The 18889-nt window shown below is 44.8% G+C and overlaps 1 protein-coding gene across 1 annotated transcript in view; it reads left to right on the plus strand.

Moving 5' to 3' along the window:
• LOC138249301 (extracellular calcium-sensing receptor-like) overlaps window positions 1-18889 on the plus strand; it is a 122465-nt gene that overhangs the window by 10553 nt on the left and 93023 nt on the right. The window contains exon 2 of the mRNA XM_069203259.1: window positions 5913-6204. Within this exon, the coding sequence (XP_069059360.1) occupies window positions 5913-6204 (292 nt within the window). The remainder of the gene's footprint in view (window positions 1-5912; window positions 6205-18889) is intronic.

Consider the following 18889-nt stretch of genomic DNA (forward strand, 5'->3'; position numbering starts at 1 on the left):
GGAACCATTTAGCCTTCTTACACACTATCTAAAGCCATTCACCGATTTGTGAATTTGCTCAAATTTCTCTGCAGAGGAATGTGACATCGTGGCAGAAGGGGCTTTAAACCACTACCTTGCACATATGGAGAACATGGGAGGCAGCTGGTCAGTTTGGGAAAGGTAAAAATCAGGGACTGAACTTTGTGTCAAGGAAGTTCTGATCAGGGTTCACCTCTAGGTAACAGTGAAATTCAGTGGTTCTTATTTTTTGGTCAGGCGGCCACTGAGGCTCCACGAAACCTACTCAGGGGGCCACGATTGCTTAAAAAATTTAATTAAATGATATTAACAGACTAATAAATTATAGAAAAATTAAAAAGCAAAGCGTGAGGCTGAACATTTTAAAACGTTCTGTTAATGTGAAGGACTTTGAAAGTGGAGGGGCTCAATTGAAGTTAGATTCCTTAGATTGGTTTATGGGAGCAGTGTATGTGCATCAAACAGTTTATAGTGTGGATGATGAGTGGCCTCAATTTTATTTACAAGAGCTCCAGATTTCCCATTAAAAAAGAGATTTTTTAAATTTGTTTCTGAATTAAATATATCTTCCTTTGTGTATTTGTTTAGTGCATGTTGGTGTCAGTCTTTTTGTGTATTGTTTTGCAGATCAAGTTACTGGAAATGCTTCTCGCTACTAGTAATGACTCAATGGGGGTCCCAGGATTCCAATATTTCAGTAATGATTAAATGGGGGTCGACAGAAGACAAAAGATTAAGAAACACTAGTGTATTTGATCGCTTTGTGAAGGGCGGATTATTTTTGTTTATTTTTTTTATTTTTTAGAAAGCGTTAGGATGCCCTTCTCTAGGAAGAGATGTTGAGCAGTCCCATGAGGGTGATTTTTCTGTCACCTACCCAGGTGACCTTAGATTTCTTCAAGGTGACAAGTGCTTATGGACTATTGACAGGTGGTTAAGGGCAAATTCAAATTGTTTGACCTTACCCTGAATGAAGGAAGAAAACTTCTCACTTTTGTGTTTGTAGAGTAGATTTTGAAACCCTTTTCCAGTATGTTTTTACAAAGTCAGTGTCTGCTCTGAGTAAAATCTCTTAAACCAAATCTTGCCCTGATATATTAGAACTCTCTTTATCCTTGAAGGCTCTTTCAGATACTTTGCTGTGACTTGGTCACCTCTCACTGTCTCCAAGTGATATACAGTAGGTATGGGTCTATCCAGGGCACAATCATCTTGTGATACCCGTCTCTGATGTCACATATACCTCCTTCTTAAATCTATAAGGCCTACCAACTTGTTTGCCCCTTTAAACACATGATGCTGCACTTTGTTCAGAACTAAGGGACAGATGTGCAAACTTGTTACTGGTCTCAAACCTTCTGATTCGCTAAATCAGAGAGGCGGAGGCCAGTAGAAAGCATTTTCCAATGGAATAAACCACTTCAGCAATTCAGAGTATTCCTTAAGCACTAAATGGGCTTAGAAATAGTTTCTGAATAGCTATTTACAAGGCATGTGCTTTTGGGTATCCAAAAAGCAATTCGAAGTCTGGTGTATTAACGATTTGTGACAATTTCAATAACAAATCATTGACCGGTTACAGACTCCCAAGTCGGGGTGGTATCAGATTGACAAAGGGGAAGGGGTCCACTTTGGATGTCTCCCCTTTGGGAATGATGGTGGGAGATTCCGGGGCAGTAAGAAGTGGTCCATGGGACAACTGCCTTCTCTCACTAAAGGGATGGTGGTATGGTGCCCATTACTGGCCATTCTTTGTCAAGGTGCCTGCAAGCTCTGTTTTGTTGCTAACGTTGCTAGTGGCCATTATCTACTGTGGTGGATGCTTCACTTCCCTCCCCTCCCCACCAAAATTGACATTATCTACATAATCAGTCCTATATTAATAATGATAATTAACAAAGAAATTTAGAAGAAAGATAAGCCAAATCTGATTTTATTAAAATTGCCAAATCTGTATTTCCTTCTTTAAAACCAAGGGCCTCATTTGCAAGGCTCTAGCGTCAAGGCCCTAGCAGCCCACTGCGTCAATGGAGCCTCATTTGTTTTTTAAATTCTGGTGGCACAGTGTGTCAGCCCATATTTACAAGGTTCATGGCCTTGTAAATATGGCCCCCTTTCATGCATAACTCTCCGTGAAAAGGGCGTAACATGGGTGTTGATGTGGGTGTTCCCATGCAACACCCATGGAACCTGACGGAATCTGATGCATTTCCAGGTTTACAAGGTTGGTAATGCGTCAGATTCCTATGCCACCCAAGGGGTGGCATTAAAGTGATGCAACTGGGAGAAACAACACTATTTCTCCCCATTTTTAAATCCTTCTATATGTGATACATTCTGCAGCACACATAGGAAGAGGAAAACGCCATTAATTATTGTTTATGTGCAGGAAGGTGTTCCTTCCTGCACATAAACCATCATCCCTGCAAAGCAGGCACTCTTGCACCACAGTGCACGGGTGCATGTGTTGGCACCAGGCAGCAGCTTGTTTGCCAGTACTGAGGAAAGTACAGGGATGCGTCATATTTTTGTAAATATAACGTATCACTGTTTCATCCCTGCACTTTCAAAATGACGCAGCTCAGAAATTGCCTTGCAGCGTCACGCTGGCCCTGGGCGCTTAAAATGAGTCAGTGGTTGTGGATGGGGCCATCAGCACTAATTTTTGGGGACCCGCACAGATTTTTCCTTATCAATTTTTGACCCAGAGCAAGGGAGAGAAAAACACAAAAGGAGGAAATGAGCAGGAATAGAAAGATGAAAAAAGTGTCAAAAGTAGAAAGCAGGGATGAATAATAACCTGCAGGAGTGAAATAAAGGGGCGGGAGTGTCCAGTGGTGGGAGAAAGAGGAATGTGTTGGAATCAAATCCACGCATTGCAGCCTGGGTATTCGGCAACCCAGTGTTCAACAGCTTCGGCTGCCAACTTCTGAGTGAAATGTATCCAGTTCTGATATACGTTTCTCTACATATTCAGAACACTGCAGGATGCCAACAATGGAGTTCATCTCATTTTCAGGTGACCCCTGGAATATCTTTGAGCGGGCCTCTTTTAGCTTGCAAATGGTTTCCTAAAACTATACCTGGTACCAGCCTGTTCTATACACTGTAGCAGAGAGACCCCAATTTTCCAGCCGCTTTACTGACATGATGCCTGATCCATTTTCCTGTCATCAACCAGCAAGTCTCCTGCACTTTCTTAGGTAGTGTGTCTGGTCTGTTTGACTCTGGTTTCATAGTAGTGGGCCAGGCCCACCAAGCTGCCCCCCTGAACACAAGATTTTAGTGACAAGGTTAACTGTGTCATCATACTGTGAGGTACTTTATAACCCTCAGGCTGGCACACAGACTCCATTAACTCCTATTTGGGAACTGAACCTTGCAGTATAACAAGGAGCTCTGATGACAACTGAAGTCCTCAAAAGCCCTCCTAATCCCTCTCCATTAGGCAACATATTCTATGAACTCTAATGTTAAACCTTATGCAGCATATTAGTGTGTGGTCCAGGAGTGAAGATATGGGTCATATCTCACCTCAAAAGGGTTAGTGTTATGCATCTTGTGTTACCTGGTCAGGCTTTCTCACCTGTGAATCAAGACTGTGTTTTACCTGGAGATATAGGGTTATATGGGCAAAAGCCAGTTTGATTCACAATTTGGAATAAGAAGAATCAATGCTTTCTGGCTGCAGTTGCGATCACAAATAATAGAAAAGTTACTGTCTTCTCTTCAGGGATGATGATCCATTTGCGAAGGGGACGCTGCCTCCTTTGGACAGCTTCCACTTAGGGAATTGTGTTGCGTGACCCTTTCGGGTAGTGAGTGGGCAGTGGTTGAGAAGACAACTGCCTGCTCCTTCTCATCTGTTTCCAAGTAGTTTTGTTTTTTTGTTTACCAGCCTCGCCTTATGAAACTGTTTGGAAAAAGTTACCCATTGGAGACTACAAACACAGGGATGGTGGTCTTCTGTTCCTTACAGGCCATCTTTCCTGTGTTTTTATCCAATCATAGGAGGTCCAAAATAGCCTCTGGCCTAATTAATATTCATTAGCCAGGTCATTTTTTGGGTCCATGTACCTGGAAAGTTTGTGGGTCGCATCACAAAGTGGCAAACTGCAAAAAGTCAGAGTGCAACTTTCAATTACTTTTTTCACCCAGTCTGTTTGTACGAGCAGCCCAATTCTCTGGGAGAACACTCTGTTGTGTCTTGTTTCTCATTCAACCATTTGTTGAGTCATTGTTTTAAGGAAGCACCTGCCCAATCCAGCAGACGTGTGCTTCTATTGAAGAGCCAAAGACAGCAGTAGTGGTTGACTCTACACAACAAGGATGCGTCACAGTAACACCTGGCTGCTATGACCCAGCAAAGAGGTAGACACTAAGAGGCATATTTATGAAAACAGTGGCAAGGCAGCGATGCATCAGAAAAAAGTTGTGCTGTGCATATCTATGGTATGCTACATATCTATAGCATGGGGCACCATGTCACAAGCCCCCAAGGTGGGTCGGAAATTACGATGCATCTGTGAGAAGGATGGCACAACGCACCTGCCCCCAAAGTGATGCACAGCTGAATTTGGGCTTTCGAAAAGCTCAACTTCAGCAATGAGCCATGCAACAGAGGTGATGTGTGGGTTCAGAGTGACACAACTGGCCTAATTTGTTGGGACTAATGTACATGTCTAAGACATGGAAGAATTCACATCTTGGACACACTTCAAATGGGCCTGGATGAATAGCAGACAATGCTACAGTATTCCTATGTGTTACTTTACAGTGGCCATACTTTGCTTATGTGTAACAATATACTAAGTATGTGTGACATATTGAGTGACACATTATTGTGAGTGGAAATAAGTAAGTGATGTAATGTAACGGTACATATCCTATGTCATCTACTTTATGTGTACCCACCTTTTGTGGTTGATAGTAGGCTTCGCTGAACTTGGGCAGCCATACCTATGTGGACATGTGGCAAACCTTTCGCTTAAATGTTGTGCACTCATCACATTGCAATGCTGCTGGAGTTGAAAATATATACGATGCCCTTGACCCATGTTGCTCAAGGTGTCCTGATAGTAGATTGCTATATGTGTAGGCCTACTACTAGTTGAGGGGATGAAATATAACTGATGATTATGATGTGTTAAGTGACTTCAGCTGGTCACCCACTGTGTCCTTTCCTACTCCTGGGTTACCAACACGTAGGGTTTTTGGTGCATTCCAGGCTTAACATGACACATCGAAAAGGTGCATCACACATATCCAATCTCATGGATACCACTGCATTACAAATGCATTGTTTTTTACAGAGGAACGCCTACCTTCCATAGTCTAAGATCTGCGTTGTGCAGCTAGTTCAGGCACAGCTTCAACATGACACAAACCTGATGGATTTGGGCAAGTAGTGTGTCATCCCATAGGTATGGAGTGTTGTTTGCACTGCTGTTGTGTCAAAACCTTGGATGCAACTGTGGGGCAAGCCTCTCATATTTGTGTTCCTAAAAGCCCAATTTACAAAGATCCTACACACTCATAGCAGAATCACCACAATGAGAACTACAGTGCAGACATTCTGCCATAAGGGTGGAGACTACCCAATGACTACAGAGGATCTTTTTTAATCGGGCCCTAAATTAGGAAACCATCCTAGAAATGAGAGTTACATAAGACAGGTGGCACATTTGTTAGATGCACACCACACAGGTTTAAATGAAGCAGAAGAGGTAAGGTCCACATGTACTTCATGTTCTTGTGACACTGATTGATTTTTATCCACAACATAACAGGCACTGTCTGACGTTAATGCTGTCACTCCTTCTACTCAGATGTAAAATAAAAAACAATTTGATACTTCCTGGTATAGATATATATGCTTCTCTTTACTGTAGGTTCTATATCCGTTTTTACCGGGATGTGCTTGCTATGGTGTTTGCCGTTGAAGAAATCAACCAAAGTCCAAGCTTATTACCAAATATCACTCTGGGTTTCCATATTTCTGATTCTTGCATTTCTGAGAACAGAGCTGTCAAAAGGACACTAGAGCTGCTCTCAGGGATGAGCGGGCCTGTTCCTGGGTACCGGTGTCCAACCCACCCTCCCCTCGCCGGCATAGTTGGAGAAACATTCTCAACCTTGAGTGTACCGATGGCCCGGTTGCTGGGAGTCCTTCACTACCCACAGGTAAGGCAGAATGACCTCTAATATGCCAAACACAAATTAGTCACATTCTATTAACAAAATCCTACCAAATATCAAAAATGAAGTTAAATCCTCAGCATTTTTGTCATTCAAAAAAAGGTGTATTTACTTCAGATGTTTTTGGCATGTATAATTACCTTATCATTCTCTTCCTCCTGCCCTTCAAAGTTCCTTGAGGTAGGTTAATTGCAGGAGAGAGGTTCCTTTAAGCTTTTAATTCATGTTGCCTTATCTATTTCCCTCCTTCTACTGAATTTGAAGCTAAGAGGATTATCATTTTGCTCAATAGTCAGATGGTCCTGGTTGGGACAGTATTTGTTGCTATAGCTAAATCATACCCAGGAGAGTATAATTGGTTCCACTGGACAGATACCTGTAGGGCCTTGCTTGCTGGGTACTTATCCGGCCTTCTTTGGGATACAGTCCAGGTATTCATTTTGTAGGATGACTAATGGTGAAGTGAGACAACATTGTGATTTGAGGGTTGCACTGGTGTTGAAACCAATGCAACAAGAGCTCAAGGGTGTCATTGAGAAGGATCTACCTTTACTGAAATGGCTAACAATGCCAGCTAGTCCGAAAGTTGGATTACAGCTACCACCAAATTAATTAGACTGTAAGGTCTGCTGCAGTTTCCACAACTAAGGAGCAAGGAGACCTCGCACTACAATACAGCATTTGCATCTCAGTGAACAGCTGAGGTATACCTGAGCTTCTTGGTACACCAGGGCCTCATGTAGAGGCCCCCCCCCCGATGCATGAGTGTCATGGGTCTCCCTTTCCTCTGGAACTGCTGTTTATGGCTGATCATCCAAGATGAGTATTTGCACAGCCAGATAGGTCTTTCATGCTACTTGGAATTTCCGGGTGGGCTACAGCCTTTGAAAGGCAGTTTTGAAAGCCCAGGGCCTCTTGGTGCCTGGATCTCTTTCCTCAGCTCTCCTAATTGCAGCAGACTATAGGAGGCTTCAAGAGACAGAGAAAAGGAGGAAGACAGAAGGAAGGTAGAGGGAAAGCAATCAAAGAGGTGGAAGAAAGGAAAGAAGGAGATATACTGGATAGATAGAAAGAAAGAGATTGTGTGAGTAGATGAAGGGGCTGATTTGAGCATTTTTGCCAGGACTATTTTCAGTTCCAAGTCCGGACCTGGAAATTTGTTAGTGAGAGCAACTGCATGGGACTACTACAGGTCATCAGGGGGTAAAGTTAGACTTAGCAAACTTAGGGCCTAATTTAGAGTTTGGCAGATAGGTCACTCCATCACAAATGTGACGGATACCCCATCCAGCTTATTACAAGTGCATTATACCCTACAGCACTTGTAATAAGACAGATAGTATATCTGTGACTTTTGTGACAGAGTAACCCATTCAACACACTATAAATGCCTGTGTAGGTTTTCTGTGGCTGGACTTTTCTCTATTAATTGGAATACTCTTACAATTCCATTGGTGCAGGATGAAGGTTTTAGTTGTCAACTAATCTCTTGTGAAAAACTGTTGCAATTTATTGGTTGTTCAATGCTTTTTGTAGCCAGGCAATCTGTATTTCAGTCCCTAACATTTTGTTTTTCTTGAATGGTATGGCACCAAGCAGTTCAAATGTTTTCAATTTCAGGGAATGGTTTGATAGGTCTCTCGAAACACTTATACAATGAGAAAGTTCTGATTCATGGAAGCTCCTGCCATTGCTCTTAATTGTTTTGATAATAATCATTGGTTGTACGAGTGCGCTAAGCAAACCTTCTGGCCAGTGGTTGGAATCGGGCCAGTGTTGTTGTGGAGTATTGAATCTGTTGGTCTTGAGTAGATGTCTCTCTGAATTAAGTCCCTATTCTGTCAAACAGCCTTGAGAATAACATTCACTGTAAAATATTTTTGAGACACCTCTGTGTGGACACATTCTTTTGGGAAAGCCAAGTACATTCTTCAGTTTGAAGTAGAGGGCCAGAAAATCCTACCTCTGGGGCTTTTCATGGTGATAGTTGGTCAGATTATGGTTGAACCCTTCTTCATTCACTAGGTAATAAAAGCCCTACACTTTTATTTTTGCAGTTACTCACCAATGACCTGTGGTTGAATGGTCTCAGAATAATCCATCAGGTTGCTTTCATGAATAAATCTGTAAGAAGTGAATAGGCAGAGAAGGGTGGCATCTTAGAGGGGTGAGGGGTTTTATTTCTGCTTCTTAACATTCAGGTGCCCTTTTTAGATATAGAGCAGCATCCTGCTTTCTGTATTCTATTCCTGGCCTAGGAAGATTGGTGATCTGTATGACATCAGGAACCTTCTCCAGTCTGTTTTCCTGCATGTGCTGAGCCACAGGGCTGGACAGTGACTACGTTTGTAGTGCATCATCTTCCTCGGTTGATCTAATTGTAAGTGAGGGGAAAGTAGACATCTTATTGATCTTGATCTTTGGCAGTTATCTAAACATCTCTTCCTTCTGCAGATGCTCCATTCAATCTACTGGTTCAGGGGATAACTTAGCAACGTAATATATTTTCAAAGAGCAAGGGCTGGCATGAAGAAGGGGTTGAGTTGTAGTACCTGAGTGTGGTAAATAATCTTTAAAAAACCCTATTCTCACCTCAACATCGTTAACAAAAAGCACCTGGGCGCACATACTTTGTACCACTTTTTTCCATAACGTATCTCAGACTAAAAGTAGAGGGCCTATGTAGAGTTTGGTGGAAGAGTTTCTCCTTCATAATGTCTGCCATATTACAGGTGCCTTAGGATACAATGCACTTTTAATGAGGAGGATGAAATATGCATCATGTTGTGACAGTGTAAACCAATCATCCAAACACTAAATCAGGCCCTGAGTTTCTAAAGGGTAATTGACTGAGGCAAATTAAGCTTTAAGGGTGATAAAAACAAAAAAAAAGTTTTCCCTCTCATTAAGTCGTATTTGTTAATATTACATATAGCTGAAAATATTGGCCTAAATTGCCCTGGGCCAATTGTATGACAAAATAGTATTTTTTTAATTGGCCCCTAAGATATTGAATCCAGAAGATCAACTACCACTCAAGTTGACTATGTCTAGGTAAATTTAATTACCCAGCATGTTCCTACAAAGTTACAAATCTCATTATTTAGCTTGATTGGGGCCCTAAGTGCAGCAGAGAACTTCAACTTTATTAAAACCTGGTAGGATGAACCTTTCCCTGTCCTAAGCACCCTACATTCATGGATCTCCATTACTCCCTTAAAGCACAGAATCCTTGTATCTCAACTCTGACATCACCACCTCTCGAAAACTATTTCACTTGCTCTTATGCAGGATTGGTTAAATCAGCAATACCACCCAGGGCACCAGAAACATCAGCTTCTGAAATTAAGTAACAAGACAGACAAAAGTAGTAGCAACTTTAATATCAACCACCATGACAAAGGAGTTCCATCAACACACAGATTTAAGAGCCCCTAGCGCCTCCTTGCTCCTCATTAGTGTCATTGTTTAGGCTAATGTGGCCCAACAAGGCCAAAATTGCTGCACCAAATTACAAAGTGGTACAATGCATGCATTGCACCACTTTGTACCCCTTTGCGCTACATTGTGCTTGCACCAGGCATAATGTATGCAAAGGGGGTGTTCCTCCATTAGGGGGGCCCAAGAAATGGTGCAAAGAAATCAAAGAGATTTCTTTGCGTCATTTTTTTATGGCACTTTGAATGCCATTTTTTACACTGGGCCTCAATGGGCTCTGTAGGATTTAATGTCAACATTTTTTATGCTAATCCTGCAAAGCTCTGAACTAGCCTTAAAATGTTGACGCTAGTTCCCGAACTACTGCCATGAGGCACCGTATCTTACATATGGTGCACACATGGTGGCGTTATGGTGGCACCAAGGGGTGCAGGAAAAGTGGGTGCAGCACCACTTTTCTTAAATCTTTCCCTATGTACCACACTAGGGCTGCCTATAATAGGTCCTGGAATGGGATTCCATGAAGAATCATTAATGTTTCCAAAGGCTATTGTCTCATCATGGAATTATCCTTAACCAAAAACACAGTATTGTTTTTTGAGACTTTGGAGCAGACTTTGGCCCTCATTCTGACCTTGGCGGTCTTTTCGCAAGACCGCTGAGTTACCGCCGCGGTGAAGACCGCCGACCGCGGCGGTGTGCCGCTGTGCGCATTCTGACCGCTGGGAGCGTTCCGCCGGAAAACCGCCAACAGCCACACTGGCGGTCGGCGGGAAAGTGGAGACTGGTCAACCTCCACCGCCACGCCAGCAGAACACCGCCCACAGAATTACGACCCACATTTCCGTGTGGCGGTCTTCTGTTGGCGGTCTTCTGTTGGCGGTCACGTCCCTATGGCTCCCGTCGCCTCCCGGAGGACCAACGCACAAGGTAAGTTGATCGTCCGTGAGGGGAGGGGGTGGGGGGGTGTTGTGTGATGTGGGCGTGCATGGGGGTGTGCGTGTGAGTGTGTAGAGGGGGTGTGTGAGTGCGTGTATGCGGGCGGGGGGTGCTGCTGTGTCTATGGGTAATGTGTGCTGTTCGGCAGGTGCGCATGTCGGCATGTATGTGTGCGGGTATGTGTCCCCGTTGTGTATGTGTGTGTAGGGGGTGTGTATATGTGCATGTTGGGGGTGTGTGCATGTCGGGGTACATGTATGTGCATGTCGGGGTGGGGGTGGGGAGGGGGTTCGTACCACCTCTGGGGGGTGGCAGGGGGGTGGAGGGTGTGGGGGGAGGACTCGGGTGGGTAGTGGGGGGTGGGGGAGACCCCTATCAGTGCCAGGGAAGGAATTCCCTGGCCCCGATAGTGCTTACCGCCATGGTTCGCACGGCGGTTCCCGCCCGCAAGAAACCGCGGCGGTAGGCAGGGTCATAATACCCTTGGCGGTCTTGGGACGACCGCCGGGCCGGAGTGCGCAAACTCCAGCCCCGCGGTCATGACCGCCGCGGCGGTCGGAGTGGAGAAGTAGCGGTCGGTCGCGGCGGGGACCGCCGCGGTCAGAATGCCATTTTTAATACCGCCGGTCTGTTCGCGGTCCGACCGCCGTCTCTCCGCCGACCGCCAGGGTCAGAATGAGGGCCTTTGTGTCACTTTCCTTTTGCTCCAGTATCTAAGTGTCTAGTAAGTGTTAAATTTCCCTTGTTCTGACTTAAATGAGTAAATACCATTAACTATAGGCCACCTTCTGGGACCTCCCAGGGTAAAGAGGTTTTTCTTCCCTGACCAGCCAAAACAATGCGCTTAAGCTCCTAGGTGATAAAAGATTAAAGGCCTATTAGAGACAATGTATTCCAACTAAAGCCTATATATGTTAGTCACGATGCCAGATCTAGCTATGCACAATCATGAACCTAAAACAGAATGCAGTAACAAATATAGCAAGTAGACCTTAAATTACAACTACAAATGTGAGAGAAGGAAGGTAGGTAACTACTCTCTGTATTGCCCCACAGCATCCATGCCTCTAGTTCTGTCATCCTTTTTAGGATTTCCTGTACACTAAAGCCAAGCACATCCTCATCCGACAAGGACATGTCTTAAAGGGTCTGGTTTTCACTTAGGGGTTTCCTGCTGTAAATAGTCCACAGAAAGTTCCTTTAGCCATCCAAATGCATAAAAGAAGAAGAAAGAGCAGTTGAAGGACAGAACGCAGACCAAATCAAACATTCACCCCCAGTCACAGATCTGGGTTTAAGACATCAGTTTTTTTGCTCACCATGCCATTCCAGTTTGGACCCAACCATTTGCAAATAAGTCTTGACCCTGTTCCCCATGGGAACAGTCCAGCCTGAACTGCCAGGCCAGGTCCTCCTGGACCAGAAACAAGCATCCGGGACCGGTTTCAGGGTATCACCCCTCTTCAGCCAGGCTAGCTTGAATCTTGAATCTGGTGGCATAGTGAGTACAGGATCCATGTCTGGGCATACCCTTCCCACTTGGGGCAACAAATGCAAAACGAACAGTTGATGGACAGAAAGTAGACCAAGCCAAACATTTACCCCCAGTCACAGATCTAGGTTTAATCCATCAGTTTTTTTGCTCACCATGCCATTCCAGTTTGGACCAAACCATATGCAAATCAGTTTTGACACTGTTCCCCATGGGAACAGTCCAGCACAAACTGCCAGGCCAGGTCCTCTCTGGACCAGAAATAAGCATCCAGGGACAGTTTTGGGGTATCACCCCTCTTCAGCCAGGCTAGCTTGACTCTGGTGGCATAGTGAGCACAGGACTCACGTCTGGGCATACCCTTCCTACTTGGGACGACAAATGCAAAAAGAACAGTGGATGGATGGCATATAGACCACATCAAACATTCGCCCCCAAGTCACAGATCTGGGTTTAATCCATCAGTTTTTTTGCTCCCCATGCCATTCTAGTTTGGACCAAACCATATGCAAATTAGTCTTGACCCTGTTCCCCATGGGAACAGTCCAGCCCAAACTGCCAGGACCAGAAACAAGCACCCTGGGACCTGTTTTGGGGTATCACCTCTCTTCAGCCAGGCTAGCTTGGATCTGGTGGCATAGTGAGCACAGGCTGGACGGAATGTAGACCACATCCAACATTCACCCCCATCCAAAGGCAAAGTAGTTGACCCTCAGAGGAAAGGAAGACAGTCCTCCAGATGCAAGGGAATGCAAGTCTCACCAGTGAAGCTCAGGAGTTATCAGAAAGGAAAGTGGCCTTTTTCAAGCATGGTTACCCTGACTTCTGGCCTGTTTGTCAGTGTGTTTGACTGTGTCTAATGGGATCCTGCTCATCAGGACTCCAGTAGTTATTCTCTCTCCCTTAAATTATGGTTAAAGGATACTGGAAATCCAGTATTTCATCCACAATTGGCATACTGGTGCCCCCTTATAAGTCCCTTGTATATGGTACTTAGGTACCCAGAGCATTGGGGTTCCAGGGGACCCTGATGGGCTGAAGCATTTCTTTTGCCCTCAATGGCCCCAGGACTGCCATTGTAGCCTGTGTGAAAAGGGGCATGCACCCTTTCACTGCCATTTACACTGCACCATGTCACTTATAAGTCACTCCCATAGAAGGCTCTCCAGCCATGAGGACAGGATGCAGAGTACCTAGGTGTGATGGCACCCCTGCACTAGCAGAGGTGCCCCCACGACCTCCAGGACCATTTTCCCAGACTTCGTGAGTGCGGGGACGCCATTTCACGGGTATACTAGACATAGGTCACTACCTATGTCCAGCTACATAAGGGTAACTCCGAACATGTTTGGTATCAAACATGTTTGAATCATACCCCAATGATTTTGCAAGCATTGGCTGTCTGATTCCATGCACTCTGGGGGCTCCTTAGAGGACCCCAAGTATTGCCATTCCAGCCTTCTGAGGTTTTCCAGGCAGCCCCAGCTGCTGCTACCTCCCTCCTGTTGCTTGAGCAGCTCAAGCCCAGGACGGCAGAACAAAGGATTTCCTTTGGGAGAGGGGTGTTACACCCTCTCCCTTTGGAAATAGGTGTTACATGTTTGGGAGTGGTAGCCTCCCCAGCCCCTGGAAATGCTTTGAAGGGCACAGATGGTGCCCTCCTTGCATATTCCAGTGTACACTGGTTCAGGGACCCCCAGTCCCCGCTCTGGCACGACACTGGACAAAGGAAAGGGGTGGTGCCTAGAGCTCCTCCAGAGGGTCCCTGGGTTTTTCCATCTTAGATTCCAAGTTGGCAGGGAACTCTGGGAGCATCTGAGTGGCCAGTGCCAGCAGGTGATGTCAGAGCCCTCCTCTGATAGGTGCTTACCTGTTTAGCTGACCCATCCCCCTCTCATGGCTATTCATGGTTTCTGTCTTGGTGGTTCTTCAGATTCTGATTGCAAGACTCTAGCGGGAATCCTCTGCATCCTTTACTTTGCCTTCTCACTGAAGAAACTGCACCTGGACCCTCCAGGAACTCTACAAACTGCAACAAATAAGCAAAGAAGACTTCTGCAACATTGTATCTTCAGCTCCTGCCAGCAACTGCAACTGTTTGCTGGTCGTGAATCCTCAGATGACAGCCTGTCTTCAGCCTGCACCAGAAGAACAAAGAAATCTCAGTTGGAGTTAAGAAGTCACTCCCCTGCTTCAGCAGGCTCCTCTTTGCAATGACGACTGGTTATGTGGGACCCCTCTTCTGATGAGCTGCAAGGGTCCTGCAAAACAAGGGGTGGGCTGAATTAGTCCAGACGGTCCTGACTTTCAACTGTCCAACTTTGGTGAAGGTAACAGCTTGCCTCCCCACGCAAGACATTACCCCTGTGCACTGCGTGTTTTCTAGTTGCCAAGGCTTTTTGGCATCCTTCCAAGAAGTTCTTCATGCACCGTGCAGATCTGGCCCCCAGCATTCCTTGCTGCTACACACAGCTTCCGGGGTGGTTTACCGGAGGTGTGGCATCCTTTGTTGTAGTGCTGCGTGGGCCTCCTTTTGCACCTTCTTTGTCCCCATGCTGTGGTACTCCTGTGCATGCTCCCTGGTCTTCTGAGAGCTCTCTGAGTTCCTGAGAGCCCCCTCTGGCTTCTCCTCCTGAGTAGAGTCCACCAGGTCCCTCCTGGTCCCAGGCAGCGCCATTTTCCGCTAACCGCGATCTTTGTGTGTGCCAAGGCTTGTTGGCGGAATCCAGCAATCGCAAATCAGACTGCAATCATCCATCCGGCGTGGGAAATCTTCTGCACCAACCAGGTACCCGCATCCGTCTTCTTGGGTGCAGTACTGATTGTTGTTCTTCACCAGTGGTCCTTCTTTTGCACCTTCATCTGGGTTAACAGGGGCTTCTGTTCTCCCTTGACTCTTCTGTGGTTCTTGGACTTGGACCCCTTCTTCCACAGGTCTTCAACTCCAGGAATCCATTGTTGGTGTCTTGCAGTATTTTCTGGTTCTTGCAGGTGTATTCTAGGAAAGTTACTGTGGTTTACTTCTGCTTTCCTGGGCTCTGGGATGGGTTCTATTACTTACCTTTGGTGTTTTCTAGTATTCCCAGCGCCCTTCAACACACTGCACTTGCCTAGGTGGGAAACCAACTTTCACATTTCACTTTCTTAGTATATGGTTTGTGTTCACCCAGGCCCATTTCTAACTATTGTGATTTTAACTATTTGCACAGTTTTCTAACTATTTGTACAGCTATTGCTGCCTACTAGTGTATATAATGTGTGTATTACTTACCTCCTAAGGGAGTATAGTCTATATGGTATCTTTGGGATTTGTGTCACCAAAATAAAATACCTTTATTTTTGTAACACTGAGTATTTTCTTTCATGTGTGTGAGTACTGTGTGACTGCAGTGGTACTACATGGGCTTTGCATGTCTCCTTGATAAGCCTTGGCTGCTCAGCTACCACTAGAGAGCCTGGCTTCTAGACACTGACTACATTTCACTAATAAGCGATATCTGGACCTGGTATAAGGTGTAAGTACCTTATGTATACACTACAAACCAGGCCCACCTCCTACACGTACTCATGGCCTGGCTTTCAAAAAGGCCAATGGCCCAACCTCGACTGGATTGAAGGTATCGTGCACCTGCCCAGACCCTAGTCCCGCTGGGGTAACTGATCACTGTAAACTTCTCCATTTATAATGGGTTGTGGGAAGCGGGGAAGGTGCATATTACGGGCAGTGGGAGCTCTCACCGGAATCCCACATTTGCCGAAACAGGACCAGGTCATAGTCTTGTAGCTACAAGGACAATGAGATTGAACCCCAAAGTTTCCTGCCCCTTCTGAATCTCTGCTATAGACTATACAAGGGCTCCCTTGCCCAGCCCATGTTCTTCTGTTGTCCAAGTGCAAGTGCAAGGGCAGAAACCCTTTCTCTTCTAAAGAGGACTTGGATGTGGAGGTGATAACAGAAATAACGATTAATACCGATTACATGTAAATTTGCTTTGAGGCAGCCTTCATGTCAATGCTCTTCATACTGCTTATTTGCTTATGAGTTTTTATGGGGCAAGACATTTTTTCATTGTGTTCATTTTTGTGACTTTTGTAATCAACCATGTATTTTTTGTGCACATAAGAAAAAAACTGTGGCTGTGTTATAAGTATGCACATCCTATTCAAAAACAGAAACAAGGGAATGCAATTTTGCTACAGTGATACAACTGTCCTGATATTGGTGCTCCCGTGGTACAATCACTCCACCATGAGTGGAAAGTAATGTCTGGTCATAGATGTCCCAGACCGTTAATTCTACAAGTATAAGTACTGAAGCACACAAAATAGTACAACATCAAGTGCCAATGGTCTCAAATGGGTGTGATTCAAATGTGATGTTTCATTCTTCCAAATCTTCTGTAATTCATACATTTTTAGTGATACAGTAGGAGAGATGTACTTCGGACACAGAAGGCAGCCAAGACGTGTTTTGTCTTAGAGACTTTTTCAAGGCTAAACGAAAAGTAACTTGTACCCACTTAACTGTCTGGATCACAAAATAGTAAGCCAGCAGGTCAGTATCAATTATCTTTTTGTATGTTCAAAGAGACACTGAGAACCATGTACGTGCGTATCATGGACCTGCTGGAGGTTACTATTCATGTCATGTTCACTTGAAGTCAATAATACCACACACACCTTCTTCAGTGAACAGATAAAAAAAAATCTAACTGGCCTGCTGGTTTACTATTTTGTCGTCCAGCAAACCAACACTCCACCTAACCCATCCCATACTCTTTTCTCCAACCTAGCAGTATGTATAGCTTTCCATTTCCCTTTCACCTTACCACTGGCCATTCCTTGAGACTGCTGCAGGACTAGCAGACTAGTCACTTGTCTGTGCAACCCTCTAAGATGTTCCCTTGTTACTTGCCCAATCTCAGACAACAGTCTAGGAAGAGGATAATCTATGTAATTTAAGTAATTGTTTACAAACTGACTTGAAAATGTAATGTAGGGATGCCCATAAGACATTGGGGCAAGTGGCGCATCAGCTATGATGTGCCACTTTTCTTGCTCCACCCTAACGTCACCATTGTAGCGCTGTATTTACAATACGGCACACAATGGTGCACTTTAGCACAATAGCGTCAACATTTTTTATGCTATTGTTGGGCATTGGCCGGCTAGCACCAAAAATTATGGCACTAGTCCAGCAATGCATTGGGAAGCCCATTGGAAACAGGACATGCCTTAAAAATGACGGGAAAATGGTGCCGTGAAATCTTGTAAATTTCACTGCGCAATTATTCTGGGCCTCCTAATGCAGGAGAGCCCCCCTTGCATACATTATGTTTGGTGCAGGCATAATGTGGCGCAAGAGGTTACAAAATGGTGCAATGCTTGAAATCTACAAAAAAGCTGGAGGATTTTGACTCCATTCCACAGGACCTCAGAGTTCTGGGTTGGTGAAAGATGGCCAGACTGAGGCAGTGGCAGTATGAGAGATAAAGTTAAGTGAAGAAGGCAGAGACATGATTTCAAATTAGCTAGTTCATACACAAAGTTTCCCTCCTTGCTCAATAGGAGCTTTCACATGACTTCTCATGGTGACTTTTCTCTCTAATAGAGTGGATTGTAGGGGACATGTCTAGAGCCCGAGGTGCTCAGTCAAAGCAAAAAATTTACCAAAACTGGTCATAAATGGCTGGGAAGAAGAACTGGCTTTGTAGTTGCCAATGTCCAGTCAACAAATGAAGCTGCCATCTCTCAAAACAGAGATTACATAATTGGCTTGATGGAGTCTGGGATTAGCGATATACTTGTTTGAGTCAGTAGGAGGGATGTCACCTTGGCCACATTGAAAAGCTTACCTCTGAGAATTGTGAATTGTGACTTCAGTGGGATGGCAACATAGAAAGGGGCATTTCTATAAAACTGTGGTGCAGCACAACACAGTAAGTCACCTTGCCATGTTTAAGGCAGCACAGTGCGTTATTGTCCTTTCCACTGTGCTTGCACACAATTGGACGCCTAGCACCAACGCAGGCCCCCTTGCACCATGGTGCAAGGGTGCCTGCATTGATGCCGGATTGTTTTGTGCAGGAAAGGGCACCTTCCTGCACAAAAACACTCATGAGAGGCATATTCCTCTTTCTATGTGTGCTGCAGAATACAGCACAGATAGGATTAAGAAGTATAACTAGTAGAAAGAAAGTTATTTCTCCTTGTTACGCCTTGTTACACCTCCCATGAGAATGTGTATCTTTTGACACATTCCCAGGTCTACCAGTTCTGGTAAGTCTGGGAATGCATGAAAAACCATGGCATGTTGCCTGGTGTGCACACACAACGCAAATTGGGACATAAATATAGCTCTGGATGTTTGTGATGATGAGTGAAATAAGAAAGAAATATCAGATGGCCTCCTTGGCATTGCTTAGAGATCATTCTCACCTGGAAATCAATCAATTGCTGGTAATAAATCTGTCATTGCTAACCCTGCATACGCTTCACGGACATTTGTGATGGAGTAACCCCATCTGCCAAGCTCTAAATCAGGCCCAGAGTCCCTATGAAGGAGGCATCATAGCAAACCATTGCTCGATCAGGAGGATTGACTGCATTCTCGGACACATATAGACAGGTGGGGAATAGATCCCAGTCCTTGAGCTAACAACCCAGTGATTAATAGGAAAGCTGACAGCAACTCTGGTGCTTCAACAGAGGATAGTCGATTAACATGAAAATCATTAAATCTAATATCTTGGAACCTTGTGGGCCTTGCACAGAAACAACTAAATTCCATGTTGTGGAAGT

Source organism: Pleurodeles waltl, chromosome 8 (assembly GCF_031143425.1).
Source record: "Pleurodeles waltl isolate 20211129_DDA chromosome 8, aPleWal1.hap1.20221129, whole genome shotgun sequence".
Taxonomy (NCBI): domain Eukaryota; kingdom Metazoa; phylum Chordata; class Amphibia; order Caudata; family Salamandridae; genus Pleurodeles; species Pleurodeles waltl.